The sequence below is a fragment of the Ammodytes marinus genome, assembly GCF_949987685.1.
Source record: "Ammodytes marinus genome assembly, chromosome: 6".
Lineage (NCBI taxonomy): Eukaryota > Metazoa > Chordata > Actinopteri > Uranoscopiformes > Ammodytidae > Ammodytes > Ammodytes marinus.
The window spans coordinates 5,099,607-5,119,352 of record NC_137235.1 but is presented as its reverse complement, the minus strand read 5'-3'; the positions used below and the strand labels follow the sequence as shown (position 1 = coordinate 5,119,352).

Genomic DNA, 19,746 nt, shown 5'->3' with positions numbered 1-19,746 from the left:
TCTAGTATGCAGTTCTTGACAGATTTATATTTTATGAGCTTGAATCGGAGCAGTAAGCCAAACAGAAAAATAACCTGAGCATGATCTTACTATAATATATTATCATTATTGCTATTCATTTTTATGTTTTGTACTTGTTATTTTAGCTTAGCGTGTTAGCATACTTACTTTTGCAATCGACCCCAGCCGAGGTTGATCAGGTACATAAATAATGCATTTAAACATTACATGATTTTCTCTCCCTCTCTCTCTCTCTCTATCTCTCTCTACCTCTCTCTACCTCTCTCTCTCTCCTACCTGAAGATCTGCCGAAGGTTAAATGGCATCAGGTTCACCAGCTGTAAAAGTGCCAAAGACCGGACCTCCATGTCTGTCACGTTAGAGCAGTGTGCGCTGCTACGTGACGAACACCAGCTCAGCAAGGACTTCTTCATCCGTGCTCTGGACTGTATGCGCAGGTGAGACCCGTAGATAAAAGACCTATAAAACTATATTGGGTGCAAGTTATTGTTCCAACCAATCCAAATAGAATATAGACAAAGTTTTATACTCTGTTTAAAGCTATAGTGCTTTACTTTTGAATGAAGTGTCCGTTACAATTAAGCCATCGCCAAACAAGTCGAAACCAAGTTGATTAAGCCTATCAGTTTCACAAATCTCTCTCTGTATTTCTCAGTATGGCAGCGTTTACAAACTGGTGTTACTCAGAATTCCTCAAGGGGGCGATATAAGTTACGCACTATAGCTTTAAGTACTATGTAGCCGCGGTTATTATTTGGCATTTTCATTTTGTAATCCTTAATTAATAAACACGTTATTACAAATGCCTGGTTAAGGTAATAACCTGCACCCACAACCCATGTGAACAAAAGCTGACGTCCATCACACGCGTTAAAGAGACATTTTGTCTGCACCTCATCCGCCCAGCTCATCACTGTTACACATGTAAACATAAACATCATCAAGTGTTTATTCCACCATGTCCTCCGTCCCTCACACGTTCAAAGGCAGCCTGTGCATGTCCCCGTCCGTGCTGCATTCAATGTCTAGACCGTGTTTGACAGCAGGGTAAACAGCTGCATCTGTCTCAATTAGTAGATTTTATTTGGACATGGACATGACGATGTCATTGGACGAACCAGATGCATTGTTTACAGTGTGTTAGCATAAATGCTAGTTTACAACACCTGTCCACAGGAGGCTTTTTAAAAACAACAAAATAAACTAAACAAGACAGAAACATTTGATTTGACAACAATCTGATCTTGAATTTAAGAAGGCTATTTTAAGGCTGTTGAAGTGCACATCGGGAAATGCCTGTGGTAAAGACCTGGGCAGGCCGGCTGATGAAAGGGGTCACGGATAAATGAGAGGATAGGACATTAAATGATCAAAGACACGAAAAAACCAACATCCGGCCAACAACTGTGCTCCTTAAAGATTGTATGGTTTCTGTATCAATGAGTGTCACAAAAAAGTTGATTTATCCCTTTTAATTGAAGGCAATTACAGCTGGTAAACATGAAACTAGCCCCAGTGTAACCATAAATGTAAAAAGTAATGAGGAAGTTCCTCTCAATTGATGTGTGGCAGACTATTATCACCACTTCCTGATGCCTTAAATACTTGAACCTATTATACCACACAGTAGGGGGTTAAACCAACAGCATTTTACTATCTTAATCACGGAACTAGTGTAGTGTTTCAATAGTTTGCCTGCATCAGTAAGTAATACTTCTAAAATGACTGATGTAGTAAAGATCTTAAAAAACAAGATTTTCTTCTTACAGTAGGAGATATGAACTCTATAGTCTTTATTTCTCTGTTACGTTTTTTTTTTTTTTTAATTATTCATTTAACCAACGTCACTGTATCTGCAGTGTGGTAATTATATGGCGTCACACCTGCTTGGTAAACAATGCCAAGCCTTTCTATCTTCAGGAAATAATATATTTGCTTTACTGTTTGCTGGTTAGTCAGAGCAACTCAGACAGATTCCTATCAGCTTTAGTTTTAACAGGTGGAAAGCTACATTTAGCATGTTTAGCAGGTCCAAAAGCTATTTACAGTAACGGTGTTGTTGTCGTCAAAAGAAGCTGGGCATTTGTCTCTAGTATTTGTCTGTTAATTGATTTGACATTAGGTTGTTGTTTGTTTTGATGAAAGGCTTTGAAGTTAGTGATGAAACATGCTGGACCAGTTCTTTGTTTGTTATAATGCAGCCATGTTAGCTCGCCCAACCGTGATATTAGTGACCTCATTCGAACCAACTACAGCAGCGTTTTAATGGCAATTTGTACTGTACATGGCATGAGGTTTTTAATTTACATCACTTGCCAGTCTGTACGTGTAAAAAAAAATATTCTACATGTTTCCTTTCAGTCAGTCGTAGCCCACAAGTATTTCATGTATGCTCTTTCTATGACTCTATTCAAACCTCCAGGCATGTGCTTGTTTGTCTTTTACCAATGTTATGATCTACCAAAAATCCCACATCAATTAGTGGGATATTTCACCTAACAGTGAAAAAGGAAGCAGTTTGGTTACTTGTTAATAATGTTTAGTAAAAGTGGGTCAGGTCTGCCAAAAACAGAGTGTGAATGAGGTGAAATGCTTTCCAAATGGAGATCCTCACTTAAAAACCAGTGTCAAGTTTCAAAATGGAACCTGTTGAACCACTCTACATTGAACATGATTCTTTCCGCTCCAGACTTGAGTGAATGCATATCAGTTGGATCAGATGTACTGAGTGCAAACAAATCAAATCAAGCAGTTTCCGGCATGCCTCCTCCCTCCCTCTCTCCATCCATCCATCCACTGTCATCTCAGCTTCTCGTGAGCCGGTTTCTCACATTTGTGCTCCCTGCTTGTCTGTGGCTTTTCCCAAAGCAAAGTCTGATGGCTTTGTGTCTATAAAGACCCTTTTCCACCACACAAACTTGTCCCAGGAACCTTTGAAATTAACTCTGTGTGTCTAAATGTAGTTGCTCTGTAATTGATTGAACCCTATTTTAATGTGTAACACTTTACAATAAGGGTACATACAATAAATGTTAGTTTATGTTTAGTTAATGCTAGTAAGGGATTAATGAATGCTTATTGAGCATTAACTCACTGTCAATGCTTAGTTGTTATTGGCTAACTAATGCTAAGTTTAGCTGTTACTTTTACTGCTTTTCCATACATCATCGGCCTGATTGGCATAACCTTGCGGCGACTTCATGATAAGGTGGGAACACAGACAACAACGGGCTACGTGAACCTTTTAGTTCCTGGTGAGGAATTTCCTGGGATAAAAAGTTCCTGGTACTTTCGGTGGAAAAGTGGCTTTAAGTGGACCTTTAAGTGGGCCTTTGTGAACCATATAACAGCTTGGAGACTGAACTAACAGCACAGTGTTTTTAACCCTGTCTCTGTCCGTTCTCTTTCACTCTGCGGGGCTCTCCCCTTCAGTCGGCTGACCCAGGGAGACATTGGGCAGTGGGAAGACCCTGAGGCTGGCAACCTGACAGACAACAAACCAGCGTCGCGACACTTTTACCCCATTGCCCTGCTGCTTGTTAGCTCCCACTTACTGGTCGTGTGGCTCATTTTAAGTCTTGTTTTTCTGCTTGCAAAATATCAATAAATTGCTGTCAATGCCATCTCTCTACTCACTCCTTTTTTTTCTGGGCTTGCTAGTTATTCTTTCATGAGTGTTGGGACTGTGATTTGATGGGCTTTCCTAGTCTCGCAAAGCCAGACCAAACTACAGCAAGTAGAGCTTTCTTTCCTAAAACTTAATATGTGGAAGTTGATATCGATCTCAATGCTGAACCCTGTTGATCCCTGAGCGATACTGGAAGCATTGGGGGGAAATTGATTTTCAATCAGATTGTATTACAAAGAGGTGTAACACGCAATTAGAAGTCTACTCTTTCCTGGTTTATCAAGAATCTTTATTAAGTTTTCTTTCATATATGACAAAGGAAACTTTCTTTTTACAAATGCTAAAGTAACGTGCACTCAATCTGCACACCCATACAACAGCATACAGTATGTACAGTTTGTTTTGACTATAAGACATCTTCATTTTGAAGATAATGGACGAGCACTGTATTAATCTCTTTATCTCTTTATGTTTTAACACACTGTGTTGGTCTTTCAATCAATACTGCCCCACCCTGTCTGTCACCCAGCCCCAAACCCACTAATTCCTACTAAAAATGGTAAGACATATGAAACCATCTCAAATATACACTTAAATTAGGCTTAGTAATGATCTGAAACAAGCAATGTGGGGAAAGCGTGTACCTGTAAGTGATGAGTCAAGCTTTTTTAGTGGATTAAATTGGCCAGAAAGGTAAAACAGTGACAAACATACAGTACATACGTTTCCATGTGGATTAGGTTTGTGATATTGTATTACTGAACCATTTGTAAATGGATGTACTTTGTGGGAGTTAAACATAAGCCTGTTCATCATTTTCTGCAATACAGCTGACATGCAAATTCATCACATTACATTGTTACTATGACAGCTAATGTATTGTCAGCTGAGGCGGAGAATGAGCCACTTTTGTTACTTTGCGTTATTGTTGCAGAGAGCTGATTTTATTTACTTTGGACTTGAATTAGTATGTAGACCTTTAGACCTTTGGTGCTTTCTGCTTCACAAAATGACTTATCTTTATTTTACTATGCTTTCTGAGGGAATGCAATTAAAAGTGATCCAACTTAAAGGTGCTATGAGGAAATGTTAAATATTTCTAAAACCTCTAATTTTCCCAAAATTACATGTCACAGCAAACGAGACCATCAGTGCAAAGAATGCTATTTTTATAAAGTTTTTCTTAAGGCCTTTGTCAAGGGTACGCTCACCGAGGAACTACAGCTGGAGTAGTAAAAACACTACCGCTTTTGTCCAAAGAGGGTGCAAGAATGAACACAAACTGAAATGTCCTCAGAGCTGGAGAAACACATTCACCCTCCTGACAACATGGCATAAAGAAATGCCCTTCGAATACAAATTCAAAAAACTATATTTGCTCCTAATACCTTTGTTTTGGCTATTATTCAACCTTGATGCAGACTTGGTATAAATGGCCAAAACCATGCAATTCAAATCAAAATTAAATCACAAAACACATTGAAAAACAATGTTTTCACCTGCAGGAAGTTTAATCTTCACTACGAACATATGACATTTCCCCCACTGAGACTTCCACTGTCCCACCCAAAATATTTTAGGGGTGAGTGAAACTTTGGCTTATAGCTCCACAAGCATTGACAAATAACATGTATCTCTTTTTTCAGGAACAATGTTTCACTTGTACCAACTATTAAAAGACCCCTTTAAGAACAATTGGACGCACAAAGACGACCTTTTACTTAATAGTCCAGTTCCAAAACCATCACAACCCATTAAACTTAAACAATATCCCAGAATCTAGATAGTTTCACTTCTCACTTCTTTACACTGTGCTCTTTTTAAATGCTTTAACACTGTCTTGTAACCCAATAAAAACACTAAGGACCTACAACAAACCACACCAGTAAAGCTTCTAATGTTAATAAGGTCTGAAGTGTTTGTAGACCATAGCATGTGGTGGAAGTGTTGGATTGCATTTTGATGAAAACTTTAAATACCAAATTGAATCGTCATAAAACAGCATTTACAATGATGAAAGGCAAAACTCATCCTTTGACTGCCATGTGTCTTATCCGTAATGTAATCTCACTATCTGGCTAATTCCCCACATACAAATGAATGTCATCTTTGATATATGAATTGTTAGCAGAAACATTAATACAATGGCAATGTGCCGAAACTTGAATATATGTGAAAGAGTTTTGGATTGACATTGAAGGTTGTGCGATCACAACGTCAAAAGTGTTCTTATTTTGTATGTCTAATAAAATGTGAAATAATCTGATGCTATTTCTCTCACACAATACTCTAAATTATGCTTCAAAAGCCTTTGATCGTGTGAATCATGAGAAGCTATTCCTCAAACTGCACAACCGAGGGGTTCCCAAATATTTAGTTAGAATCTTGGCTTTTTGGTATGCTCATCAGTCTATGTATGTGAAATGGGGTAACTCTATGTCTGCCCCATTCAATGTAAGTAACGGAGTTAGGCAGGGAAGCATTTTATCTCCCTTTCTTTTCAATATTTATTTGGATGATCTTTCAAAGCTGCTAAATAACTGTGGAACAGGCTGTATGATCGGGGACACCATTATCAACCACCTGATGTACGCAGATGATCTGGTGATTCTTTGTCCATACAGTGCTGGCCTCCAACAGCTGCTAAGGGTCTGCTCCCAATATGGTGCAGACTTTGATATTAAGTACAACTCCAAAAAGAGCAATATCATGATCGCTAGAAGCAGGGAGGACAATAAACTGTTGGTTCCTGATTTTCTTCTGTCCGGTGCTGTCCTTAAAGTGTGTGAGGAGGTCAAATACTTAGGGCACTTTATAACTGCTGACCTGTCTGACGACAGGGACATCCGCAGACAGTACTGTATGATGTATGCACAAGCTAATATGTTGAAGCGCAAGTTTAGTATGTGTTCATTGTCTGTGAAGACCACTCTTTTTAAAGCTTTTTGCACCCCAATGTATACTGCCCACTTGTGGCGACGCTATAAGAAAAGCAGTATGCAGAAACTCAATGTAGCATATAATGATGGCATGAGGCTGCTGCTTCATATGCCACGTTGGAGCAGTGCAAGCCAAATGTTTGTCAGTGTTAATGTGCCCACCTGTCCTGCTGTGCTCAGGAATCTTATGTACAGATGTATGTGTAGACTATCGGAGTCATGTAACGGCATAATCACAACTCTAGTGAACCCTACAATGAGTGCGGTTAGGTTCACTTCCACATTATGGAACCATTGGCGCTTTAGCCTATATGCTAATATCTGAACACTCTTTGTGTAGTGTGGAACTGACAGCTGGAGTCTTTTTTATTGTTGTTTGTCTTTTTACTGTTTTTGTATTGTATTATGGACCGTTTTCTCTCTGTGTCTGGAATAAAATTAAATCTAATCTAATCTAATCTAATCTAAATTATAAAAAAGACAAAAACAGGAACTATTCCAATGTAGGATGTCAAAACATCATTTATGTATGGCCAATTAGGAGGTCTGCGGGTTGGCCAAGGGTTGGCGGTTCGATCCCCGCTCTGCCACCAGTGTCATGGTTGTTGTGTCCTTGGGCAAGACAATTCACCCACCGTGCCTCGTGTGAATGTGCATGTACTATGGTAGTTTACCACCACCAGCATGACTGTGTGTGAATGGATGGAACCTGGAACCCTGTAAAGCGTCTTTGAGTGCCTTGAAAAGCACTATATAAATCCAATCCATTATCATTAAGAAGATGTTCTTTGTTATAAGAGGCCTCTGGGTAGATAGGCTTCAGGAAAGACTTTGCCATAAAACCACATAATCATACATACGAGGATAAATAAAAGTCAAATGAAAAATGAAAATGAAATACAGAGTTTGTAGAATATTAACTAAAGAAGGCACTTGTGAGAGGGAAATTGGAATGTGTGTGCTGGATGTTGGATGGCTGATGCTAAACTGCATTGCTGACTTAATTTTGAATTTGAATGGATAACTTTGGATACCTTAGAGGTCATAGAGACAGAATTAAAAACTAAGTCACACTAAAGAGAGACTCCTGGGTCAGACAGTTTGTTAAATATTTTAAAAAATAGATATCAAAGGTATAGTTCAGTATTTTGGAAGTGGGGTTGTATGAGGTAAGTGCGTTACCTTATGGAGATGGCAATCAGCTCAGTCACTTTAAGGAGTTTGGGGGAGAATTTGTTGTAGAATAAGTCAGCCTTATATTGTTGCATATACGTATAAATACTAACCAAACCTAAATATCCCTTCAAATGTACACCAAACTGAGATTGTTTCCACAACTTTAGAGCTACTGCAGATTATTCAAGAGACACAAGAAAACAAATATAAACGGCTGTCTGGCTGTTCAATTGAAAGGATATTTGGGTTTTAGGTAAGCATTTACTGTATATATGTGAAGGGAAAACGTTTTTCTTCCAGCCCCCTATGCAACAATAAAATGCTAACTTCTGCTACAGTGAAGCTTCCCTCAGACTCCTTAAAATGACTGCGCTGACCCCCATCTCCATAGGGTAACAGATTTACTATGTCTAAGTACCCCATACAGCCCCACTGCAAAAGTACTCAACTATCCCTTTAAGCTCAAAGGCCACTTGAACTCTGGCTTTTTAACTCACGGCATGTACAATTGTAAAGCCTACAATAGATCTCCAACATTGTTAGAGAGAAACGGACTGCTTGTGTGTGTGTGTGTGTGTGTGTGTGTGTGTGTGTGTGTGTGTGCGCGTGCGTGCGTGCGTGCGTGCGTGCGTGCGTGCGTGCGTGCGGTCCATTCATTTGGTGGGAAAAATGTTTTGAACTTAGTACTCAAGGTACGAACACTGACGTAATAGCAATACTGTCCTGGTTGTGATGAACATTTTGATAACAATCTTACACCATTTTTAATGAGAAGGTATGCTTGCAAAAACATTTTTAATGCCTTACATTTGGGTTACTATACTGTTTATCTCTAGAAAACAAAAGGCTGTTTCTTGATATCACAAGATATCGAAACAACCTTTATTGGTTATGAGTGGATTATTCCGTTATCTGGAGATAAGACTCAGGATCTGGATATAACAGCACTTCATATTATAAGAATGAACCACCTTTTATTTCCTGGTTATAATGAGAAAATGAGCACTATTTTCAATTTTCAATGCCCATATCATGTGGTATCAAGTTAATTATCTTGAGATCACAAGATAATTAACTTGATACCACATGATATGGGCATTGAAAATGATTTTCAAGCCCCGGTTAGAGTGGTGGCAAGAGCAACAAGTAGTTAACCAACTCTCTGTGACAAAGAGATGCAGAGAGAACACTTATTACATCATTTAAGAGGCAATTTTTGTACTTTGTATCACATATATCCATAATATTTTGAGTGGTCATCTTTTCTTTAAACTGCATTTGTATGGTGAGTGGCCACTTTCAAGGGGCCTCTGTCTATCATTACAAATACCATTTTAAAACCTCATTCATATTTATTCTTTTCTTTTCTTTTCTTTCCCTCACCCCTCCTCATCCTCTTTTGATTTGATCACCAGAGAAGGCTGTCGGATTGAGAACGTTCAAAAGAATATAAAATGCAGGAAATATGCCTTCAACATGTTGCAGCTGATGGCCTTTCCTAAGTGCTACCGGCCGCCGGAGGGGACGTACGGCAAGGTGGACTCCTGAGGACGTCTGCCATGTCCTGTAACACCACTGCTTGTATGTGTGTGTTACCAAAGCAGTAAATATATAAACAATGACACTTGCTGGATTCTATATTTTGCTGTATTTAGTTATGGGTTGCTCTGTAAGGTGAAGGGAGTATGTGATCATTTTAAACCATGCTGGATTTTGCAAACATATGTTACGTGTAAAATAAATGTTGCCTTGTTTATTTTCCCATTGCCTAAGCAGTGCTAAACAGAAGCACCGTGTGGGCAAATCAAAGTGTGTACATAATCTATGTGTATGGCTGCAGTATGTTAATGATCCTTTTTTATAACCTGCATCTGTAGGTGTTTCCACAGTTTCATAGTTCTAAAAACTTTGTTATAAGAACCTCACATTTTGTTGCGTTGGCACCGCAGAAACCGCGAACCGTGTTATAGCTCTTAGAACTACATTTTGAGGACAATTTGAAGTTCCTGTAAACATTGCATAGTTTAAATTTGCTTATCTTCTTTCCAAGTCCATTATAACCATTAAACCGACTCCGCAGACATACAGCATAACAGCGTCCTCCATCTTGTCATTGTCCCTGTAAGCTCTTATGAGTGTATTTCCCCAGGTAAATATTCCCCCAGGTACTCTCAGTTTCCTTCAAAAAGTTCCAAGAACTGTTTGGTCCGAAAAACGCCTCAGTGAATGAAGAGTAGCTTTTACTTAAGTGTTTCAGAGGTGGTGTCATCTGAACTATTGCTCCATTCGAGAAAAGCTTTCAGCGCTAGTTAGTGTACATTCACGTTGAGACAAACATACCAATGATGCTACAGGGATTGTTGTGGTATAAATAGTGACTCCACAATAAATTGCGGAAAAAAAACTCATTCCATTGTGTCATGATCGGTCAAGCTCACAACTTTAAGCGCCGTCCCCTTCTGCCGTTCTTTATCACATAGGTCCAAACTTTCCCTTTATTGTTTTTGACCAGTGAAGACTGATTTTCATTCATTTGAACCCAGCTGCTCAAAGTATTTCCAAGTGTATACTGAATCCCGTTTCCTTTTTGATAACTCTTGACACTCTCTTAATAGTGGCACTTGAGCTTTTTTACATAATATTTTTTTCTTATCTCGAGGTACAGGCCAGTGAAACCACATAACGTTTGGAATAGGATGAGGATATTGGACCATCATTTCTAAATGCTATATAATGCAAATTCTATTATTTATTTTTGTATCCTTTAAATGTTTTATATTCTAAGGATGGATACCTTGGACTGTAATGCATGTTTGAAATGTATTTGTTGTGTTATACATTGACAATTGTCTTATTTAGTATCAAAATAAATGAAACCTTTTACGTGGATATTTTTATTGTGTAATGTTTTGCATTTGGTCAGTGTGACCCAAGTAATGGCCTCCAGTAAAGTACTCAAATAAACTTAGCTGAATATGCAACCAAAAATCCATATTCCGAGTATCAAATACTTACTGCCTGTAGCCTTCAAAGTGGCTCGCTCCTTCGCGGTAAACTGCAGTTTCATTTCAAAGCATTACATTTGAAATCCAATGACGTGCCAAGGTTATGGTAAAAAAAATGTGTAAAAAAAAAAATTCATAAGTTAAGTTTCTTAATATGTCAATGTACACAAGGTATGTCAAAATTATTTCTACGCATAACCCCTTCTCAAGTTAACACAATAAACATAGCTAATAACTCGCCATTGATCTCAGGTATATTCCAACAATCCTTAAAAGTTAATAAATAAATCAATACAGTACTGGAGGTAATACTGCTGCACTGATTCCTCCCAGGGCAAAGTGGGGGGTGGTGAGGGAAACAAAGGAAGAAGCAGGTTCTTAAAGGCCTACTTCACCGGTTGGAATATGAAGGTGTATTGAACTCGGAGATCCTATTTAGTATAAATGTGCAAATTTTTTTTAAATCGGATCATCTTAGCCTGAGAAAAGGCAGAAAGAGTGTTTTATTGTCTCACTGTCTAACCCTACAGTTTCCTTACTGTGACATCACAGTAATAGAATAGAATAGAATAGAATATATCTTTATTGTCATTGTCACAGGTACAACGAAATTAAGTGCAGTCCTTGTAAAGTGCAAAATGATACATCACATTGAGGTAGTATGTATCCATAAATAAATAAATTAAAACTAAATTAAAACCATAAAATAGTCACTATCAACTATAGGCATTAGGTAAGGGTTAGGATTAACAGGACAGCTGGGCCAAGGGAAGACTGAGGGAAGACGGAGGGAAGAAAAACCTCATTTATTATATTATAATTATTTTATACTGATAGAACGCTGGTTCCGTATGGGTGAAGTATTCCTTTAATATAAAGGTGTCGAACCATGTCTCTGGACCTGAGGTAAGAACACTGCAAGGCCAAATTCCTCTACCAGTCATTGGGGCAAATTGCTTGCTTTTCATCCAACATTGTCCAGGTTGGTATTACTGTATCGTTAACAAGAGGAATATTGTTGTTAATATGTATTTTTTTCGTCAATTACTGACCGTTACCTCTACAGGCTGCAACACATTTGCTCCTTTCATTTTCACTCTTAACACTGGGTATATCTGGTTACAACATATGAACAACCATAGACAGTCAGAGGGAAATACCATACATTTTGAAATCACCAAACGTGAAACTGACCGAAGTCCAAAAGCCTAAACTACGGATTTTTCTGTCCTGGATTAAGATTTGTTCCAAAGTAACACCATCTATCGTTTCATAGCAACCTCATCACCCTCAATACAGCGGAATGTAAACATTGACATGGAACGGTGCCATCATCATTGATACACTTGTTCCTTACTGGCTTCAAGAAGTTCAAAAATAGCTTTTGTTCAATAGACTACATTGTCTCCACAAAACCTGAGAAAAACATTGGTATAAGCAGCTACTAACAGCACGTTGCTGTCTTTTTGAACAGATCCTTAAAATGTCTTTGCTCCTCACATTATCTCCTCCACGGTGATTCATTAAGTTGTTTCTGTCGTACTTTTATTTTATTCTCTTGTGTCAAATTTGAAACGGAGCATAACATAACGAGACCATTAAAAAACTTTGCACCGATGTAGAGCAAACGATTTCCATAATGTTTTCTTGGCTTTTTATTTTTTGAATTACCCCGTGGAGCGTTTTACCTCTAAGAGCGCAATGGAACAATGTTTTATATTAACACACAGTTTTGTTTGTATCATAATCTCCATGTGGGTGACACAATTCACAAACTGACTTCTTGTTTCCCAGCTTTCCACTTAACAGCTGTTGGTAGTGGAAACATGCCTAGTAACATAAAAGGCATTGAAGAAGTAGTGTAAGGAAATATAAATGGTAAATGGTAAATGGACTTGACTTATATAGCGCTTTTCTAGCCGATTTTCTCAGCCCCAAAGCGCTTTACATATCTTACCACATTCACCCATTCATACACACACTCATACACCGATGGCAGTAGCTGCCATGCAAGGCGCTCTCTGAACCATCGGGAGCAATTTGGGGTTCAGTGTCTTGCCCAGGGACACTTCGACATGTGGCGGGTAGGCGGGGAATCGAACCTCCGACCCTGCACTCCAGAGGCAATCTTCCTACCCACTTCGCCACTGCCACTAGTTTGATATTATGCCCCCCCCCCCCTCTATATCTAATTAAATGATGTTATAAACCCCCTTATTAATTTGCATTTCGCATAGATAATCAAGAAACAATCAATATATTCTTTTCTTGATTTAAACTTTCTCATTTTTCTCTCACTCCAGACTCATGAGAAAGGATTTTGCAAGGCAGAGATGACTTTGCAATAAAAAAGCCCAGTCATACATTTCCCATAGAGATAGTGATAAGAACCAGACATGAATATCATTTTAAACACCAGCCTTTTGTAATTTTGATACATTCGAGGACAATAGTCTAGACAGTGATGCTTCTTTCCCAGAAATCCAGAAGATTACGTCAGCCAGAAGAGGAGACACATTTAGCCAATCATAAGCCTTGTTAAATTTTATATATAAGATCCTGATGTTGAGAGGATCTGCACTTCACACTACTACTACTACTTCTTTTTCTGTACTTCTTTTTGCTTTTTGTCTTGTCAAACTGCCTTGTCAATTTACTTAAATAAATACTGAGGACGAGATCCTGAATTTTACACCTTTCTCCATGGTTATTTTACACCTTCATAAATAAGGCTAAGAACATGGATGTTACCAGTGTACAATTTAAAATATATTCATTCTTTGCAGGTGTTTTATGAAAAAAGGAAGCACACTCAAGTTTGATTTATAACGACACACACGATGTGTTTCGGTGTCTCCAGAACAATATAAAGTGACTATGAGGAACTTTAAAAGGAACTTTCGGTTTGTGTTCATTCTTGCACATCCTTTGGACAAAAAAAGTATTGTTTTAGTTCGTTTGGAATTTATTGATGTTCATCATTTTTGCTCGAATGATGAAATGACCTGTAACAGCAAACGAGACCATCAGCGAAAAGTATGCTATTTTAAATGAGTTATTATTAATGCCTTTGCTCGGGTCTGAATCCCCGGTAACTCAGACAAAACGATAAAAGGCAGGCAGACCTTAACGTCCTGTGTGCCTGAACGTTACTAAATGAAACTTTACTTTACCTCACCATCGTCACATTACCATTACTAATCTTACATAGTCACATATAAATAACATCATCAAGTATGTATCCTGCAGTTTTTCATTCACGCACTTCCAAAACAAATGCTCACACCGCCAGTACGTGCTTGGGCGCAGGTGTCGTCAAAACACTACCGCTTTTGTCCAAAGAGGTCGCTACAATCAACAAAAAATCAAAGATCCTTGTAGTCACTTCAAGCTCAGTGTAGAAAAGTCTGTGGACTTAGCGGGCATTAAAATACATGCAAGCATACATTCCAGGTATATTAGTTTGTAACATAAATTCTATTTTATCATGAAAAACTATAAAGTAAATTTACTGCCATTGAGATAACGCTCCACAGCTGTGAGCCGGTCAAACTGGCCGCTCTGGATCATATTTCATGTTGATTTGTAGCAACACGACCCTGCCTACGCAGCTGCTTGTGTTGTGTAAACGCAGGGCAGTGAAAAGAAAAACTCTGAATAGCTACAACCTTCAACAACAGTTACAGCATATATCATTTATTGGAGGGAGTCAAGATACTGGAGTCAGTGTATAATAAATGTTACATTCAATAGTGTTTACCAGTGGGTTTCATAGTTTACATGCTATAGCACAGTGCATTATGCCACTTTATGATGCTACCTGATGCATCTTTCAAAACGGTAAAAGGCACATTTCGACGCACAGGGATGGAGGCACTTTTAAAATGGTCAAGGTCTACATTCTTTTATATTACACCTCACATTTTGTCTGTAAAAAAAATACAGGACGGCATGGTTTGTCACAGGTTAACAACATATAGTTACAATGTTATATTTACAAAATCAAAACAGAGAACCACGATTCTTTACAAATATATACAAATACACATGTTGTAGCTTACAATATTTACATCATAGCATGTGGTGTTATTTTGCTGAGTTTTCCAAATTCAGTGCTTCAAATAGGTATTTAAGTCTTTCCAGGAATATCGTAATATTTTTAAGGGGGTATGCTTCACACGGGAGACAGCCGAGCTAAAATTCAAAAGAGACACAAGAGAACATTAACACAATTAATACTATGGAAGAAATGCATGTATCAGTATTGACAAAGTATGATAAGGAATGGCTATAGTTTTTTTTATGTTTTTGCATACAGTGGAGATTGTTTTAATACCAGCCTCAGTAGTGGTTATGCCAGAAAGAGCAGTGTGTGAGCATTGTTCTTAGCACATACACACAGATTGGATAAACAGGACTTACATTGTTAGCCTCAGGATGCAGTTTCTCCAGTTCATCTTTGAAATCGTAGAAGTAATCTACATATGTATTATTTACTTCTTCTTCATGGATGACCATTATCAACTCCAATATGTAACACTTGAGCGACATATTCAAACATTTCCCCTAGGAGAGAATAGAAAAATGCCTCAGTACTATGAACACATACAGTCACAGACTTATTGCAATACATACAAGGTAAAACAAAACTCTTTGTTGTTGTATGTATGTATTATTGCTATCTTGCTCTTCATTATAGTGGGTTTCCTGGACACTCAGTCATTTCAAATTTATGCGAAAGTTTTTTTTTCCGCTTAATTAAAGGTAAGGGTCTATAGAACAATTTTGTAATACAAATATTGTAATACAAAAAGGGAGATATGTCCAAAAGGCCTAATGTGTGTGTGAACTTCTAACAGATTTCCTTTTAGAACTTACTTCCTTTAAGATCTCACTTACGGACGGTGCGTACAGCATCGCGTCAGATTTCTGGAAAGACAGAGAGGAAAGAGTTTTCAAATGATCATACATCACATAAACATATGATGGTTTGTACAGTTTAAAAACAAACATTTTATCAAAAGTAGGAAAAGATAAAGCAAAAATTTATTTTATTTGATACCTTCTCTCACCTCAATGGTGTGTTCCAGCGCCTTCAAGGAAATGAGTGCATTTGTATAATCTAAGGCAACACAGGTAGATGTACTCAAGAAGCTTTAAGAGAGAGAAGAAACAATGATTACATACATATTATTTTTGTGAATTTCTTTTTTTCTTTTCTTTTTGTGGCATTTTTAACCTTTCATTAGACGGGTTTTCGGAGAGACAGAGATGAAATGGGGCAAAGAGGGGAATGACCCAGGTTCAGGCATCACAGCTGGGTGGTTGGGGTTAGGGGACAGGGGACAGGGAGAGGTTAGAATAGGAGTGAGACACACCCAATCACACAAACAGACATGCTATTCTCTATACCGTTAGATTACTTAGAAATGTGGGACCACTGTGTTAGACACACTCCCGTCTATACCAGTACTATACCTATATTTCTCCAATTCAAACATTATCCTTATACTTTCGGTAATCAAAACAACATGTTTGATAGAATAATTGTAATCAACAAATACATATTCAGATTTAGACAAACGAGTCACACACTGTATGCCTACCTCAGAACTAAGAAACAAAGCCACACCTGAGTTTTGTGGCTCTCTCGGCACAGTTTACAGGTCGACAGGAACTGGACGCCTTTCTAGAAATAATACAAGGACACATTATTTTATAACTCATGTCAAAACAAAAACTATGATGATATTGAGAGGTTAACAAGTTAAGTTAACTTTCTTTATTTGTCAATTCACACAAGGTACTGAATCGAAATTCGTTCTTCGCATATCCCCTCTCAAGTTACCACACTTCAGAGGGGGTCAGCTATTACGGTGCAACTGGAGCAGTTTGGTGTGAAGTGCCTTGCTCAAGGACACAATGGTAGAGAGTGTGGACACATTTGATGTTATACCAGCCACTACTAGTTTTACAAATAACACCCTCATGTCCATTGCTGGGGATCGAACCAACAAGCTTCAAGAGCCTCAGGCAGAATTGGTTGGGTTTTGTCTCCTTTCAAAACGTAAATACACACTATCATTAACTTTTTATTGTATATTTTATTTTTATAGTTATACATTTTTATATTGCCATTCATTCGACAGTCCTTTCAACACCATTTACATGCAGCAGTAACTATTTGCTGACTTTACCATGAGGTGATATACATCATGTTTAACACAGTTGTAAATCTGGGACAGTGGCATTGTTAAGATGTTTAGTCTGCCTGTCTAACCCTTACGTAAGCTAGAAAATGGAACAGACAGCGGTGACCGCAGCAAAGTGAAGAGAACTGTGTGAATCAATTCAAATGAAGTCAGTTCATTTGAAGTTACATCACTTCATCGTGTGTAGGCTAGTTGTTAATGACTTATTTTTAGCCATTTTTTTTTCTTTATAAACTTTGTGTAGGCCTACACATTTTTTGGGTGGTCTTACTTTTTCAAATGACATTGTTAATGTTTTTTTTGTTTTTTGTATTGATTTACACTAAAAATATTAAGAGCTTTTAAAACATGATGCTTTTTTAACAGTATATAAGTAGAGATGAACCATTAGTCATTCAATCGATTAATCAATTGATATAAAAAAAATATATATTTTAATGTGAAACATTTAGCGGTGTCCACATCTCAAAAGTGAAGATTTGCTGCTTTTTGCTTTTAATTGTTCTGTTTTTTAATAACCCAACAATCAATAAACAAGGCTTCTTGTGTCAAACTCTAAACTAAAATATTTCTGCACAAAATTGGTATGTGCAATTTCTGTAGCCTAGTAGTATAAAAGTGTGTAGTTCCAGGCTATGTGCAAACGTACGACTGAAAATCTTACACATGACCTGTTTAATAAACAGTTATAAACTGCAGGTAATCTCCTGTCATGAAGCAGATGCCTCCTTATCCCAGGATTCACACAGCTGTGCAGATGTTGGTTCACCTATATTAACATCAGGTCGGATCAATGTAGCCTATGTAAAAACAATACACAAACGATGCAAAGTAAAAAACAAAGAAATGCCTTATAGCTTATGGAGAAAAACAGGCAGATCAAAATGAGCCCAAACCATAAAAACATTGAATAAATTATTTGATACAAATTAAGATAGGCAGAAAAATAGGCATAGGCAGAAAATAAAAATAAGATTGACAGAAGGAGGAGCCAGTTGACCCAGATCGCGTCTCCTGCACGAGCCGAAAGTGAAACGAAACTAAGTGACAGTAGCCGACTGGCGGTGCGTCTGATTGTTTTTTCACCAAATAACCAGAATGGTGCACAGTGCACACGCTTCACCGTCAGCATCTCACACGTCTCCCGTGGGCGCACGTGGATCCGCAGGATGACACACCTCCTGACATTACGCGCTGTTTGAACTTTACCACTTTTCTATCCTCATGATTTAAAATGCTACTTTTACTTCCTATTATGAAACTAAACCTGATGTGTAGTTTGGCTCCAGTTTGGTTGCACCTCTTGCCACACAAACACACACACTCGCTCACACACACGCAGAAAGTGCGCTTACCGGTCGCGGGTCTCCATGGTGTGTGGGCTGAAAGAGGAGGGCCGTCGTGAAGTCTTTCATCTGCAAAGCGGCAGAGGTTGTTCTCCTAGCCAGCGGAGCAACAGGCCTCGATCACATTGTTGCATTTCACGTGTTGTATTGAAGCTCTGTTGTCTCATTGAGCTGTTTCTCCACGATTATTCACACTGGAGTCCAGAGTGAGGGTGAACACGCTCCAGATTTCGCTCCAAAGACCGACGCACGCACGCACGCATGCACACACATTTACACACGCCCCGATATACCGTCATGTTGACTTGAAGATCACTCCCCCCCCTGATTCGTCACTTCTTTCTCACACCAGTAGGGTTCGAGCATAGATAGTAAATAAGCTCGAACCAGGGCAGCTGTCTAGGTTTTCATTGCAGAGATTTATAGGCCAGTAGCCCACTCGGTCATCAAGTCATAACTTTAACCAAAACCAACTGATGTCAAAAGGTTCAAGTTGAATAGAAGTGTATTATTTAATTGCGTAGTAAACACAAACATGTCTCAATAAGTGCAGATGATTTTCAGGGATCAAGTTTGTATGGAGAGCTTCAGTGCAAGCTAACTATATCATTGGCACAGTAGAGTAAACCTCACAATAATTCTTCAGTAGAGCATTTGTGGTCAATGGCATGTTAATGTTGATGTTAGGTTGCTCTAGAAACAAAGTCGAAATAATTCAAACTGATGCTAATAACACACACCTAGAGCTGTAACATTTTCTGGGAGGTTACTGCGTTTCTAGGTTGAGGAACATTCTTGAAAATTCAGTGAGAAGGGGGAGGAGGGAGCACAGAGCAGAGCTGTGCATGGTGCGAATTCCTAAATAAAACAGTGTCGCTCACCACAACAAAAGGACGTTTACATCTATTTTGAGCCCCTGGAATACAGCCCTGAATGTAACAACAGACGCAGAAAAGAAGTCATCTCTATGACTGGGTACCGAAACTCAAAATACTTGTTTTGGTACCCCCAGAAATAGGTTCATAACATCCACATATTTTTTTACTGATTTTAAATAAAAAGAAATTGTTATTTATTCCTATATTACTTTGTCCCCTGGTTCTTGTTCGGCTGCTTGTGTAGGAATACCATATATAGTATATAAAATGATGCTAACCCTTACAACTAGCCTTCGAGGTGGAGTGAGGGACAGAGGCTAGCTGTCACTCAAGAGGCCGCACCACTAATATTCATACATTTTAACCTCCAACAGAATGAAAACTAGCCTGGTAGAAAAAGAATCACCCCCTCAGAGTTGTCATGGAGATATGAACTAAACATACAGACTAGGTTTTTTGATCCAGGCCTGAAATAGGTTTAATAATGCTGTGAAAACGGCATGTTTAACATTGGACTCAATGGAAACTGGCATACAGCACC

The 19,746-nt window shown here is 38.4% G+C and overlaps 3 protein-coding genes across 5 annotated transcripts in view; 1 reads left to right on the top strand and 2 right to left on the bottom strand.

Annotated features, from left to right (window-relative positions):
* The window catches only part of inpp4b (inositol polyphosphate-4-phosphatase type II B), a 99,112-nt gene extending 88,461 nt beyond the window's left edge, over positions 1-10,651 (top strand). For both annotated transcript variants that reach the window (XM_080028675.1, XM_080028676.1), the window contains exons 18-19: positions 304-458; positions 9,180-10,651. In XM_080028675.1, coding sequence (XP_079884801.1) covers positions 304-458; positions 9,180-9,312 — 288 coding nt within the window. In that variant the 3' untranslated portion in view covers positions 9,313-10,651. The remainder of the gene's footprint in view (positions 1-303; positions 459-9,179) is intronic.
* Positions 10,652-14,479: 3,828 nt separating this feature from the next.
* Positions 14,480-18,549, bottom strand: il15 (interleukin 15). 2 transcript variants are annotated; one of them, XM_080029174.1, is made up of 6 exons: positions 18,337-18,549; positions 16,376-16,458; positions 15,842-15,923; positions 15,648-15,698; positions 15,192-15,335; positions 14,480-14,963 (listed from the first exon to the last, which is right to left on the bottom strand). In XM_080029174.1, the coding sequence occupies exons 1-6, from the start codon at positions 18,394-18,396 to the stop codon at positions 14,856-14,858; spliced, it is 528 nt and encodes a 175-aa protein (XP_079885300.1). In that variant the 5' UTR covers positions 18,397-18,549; the 3' UTR covers positions 14,480-14,855. The 2 variants fall into 2 exon arrangements, with proteins under 2 accessions (XP_079885300.1, XP_079885301.1); XM_080029175.1 differs by having other exon boundaries at positions 16,402-16,458.
* The window catches only part of znf330 (zinc finger protein 330), a gene marked incomplete at its 3' end in the record, with an annotated part of 6,696 nt that continues 5,462 nt past the window's right edge, over positions 18,513-19,746 (bottom strand). Inside the window, exon 9 of the mRNA XM_080029898.1 lies at positions 18,513-18,521. Coding sequence (XP_079886024.1) covers positions 18,513-18,521 — 9 coding nt within the window. The remainder of the gene's footprint in view (positions 18,522-19,746) is intronic.

Excerpts from the sequence above, each read along its gene's own strand:
- il15 (XM_080029174.1), bottom strand. The coding sequence starts at position 18,396 with ATGAAAGACTTCACGACGGCCCTCCTCTTTCAGCCCACACACCATGGA. Across the intron at positions 15,924-16,375 it reads CTTTGTTTCTTAGTTCTGAG|CTTCTTGAGTACATCTACCT; the intron begins GTAGGCATACAG and ends TCTCTCTTAAAG. Across the intron at positions 15,699-15,841 it reads CGCTGGAACACACCATTGAG|AAATCTGACGCGATGCTGTA; the intron begins GTGAGAGAAGGT and ends CTGTCTTTCCAG.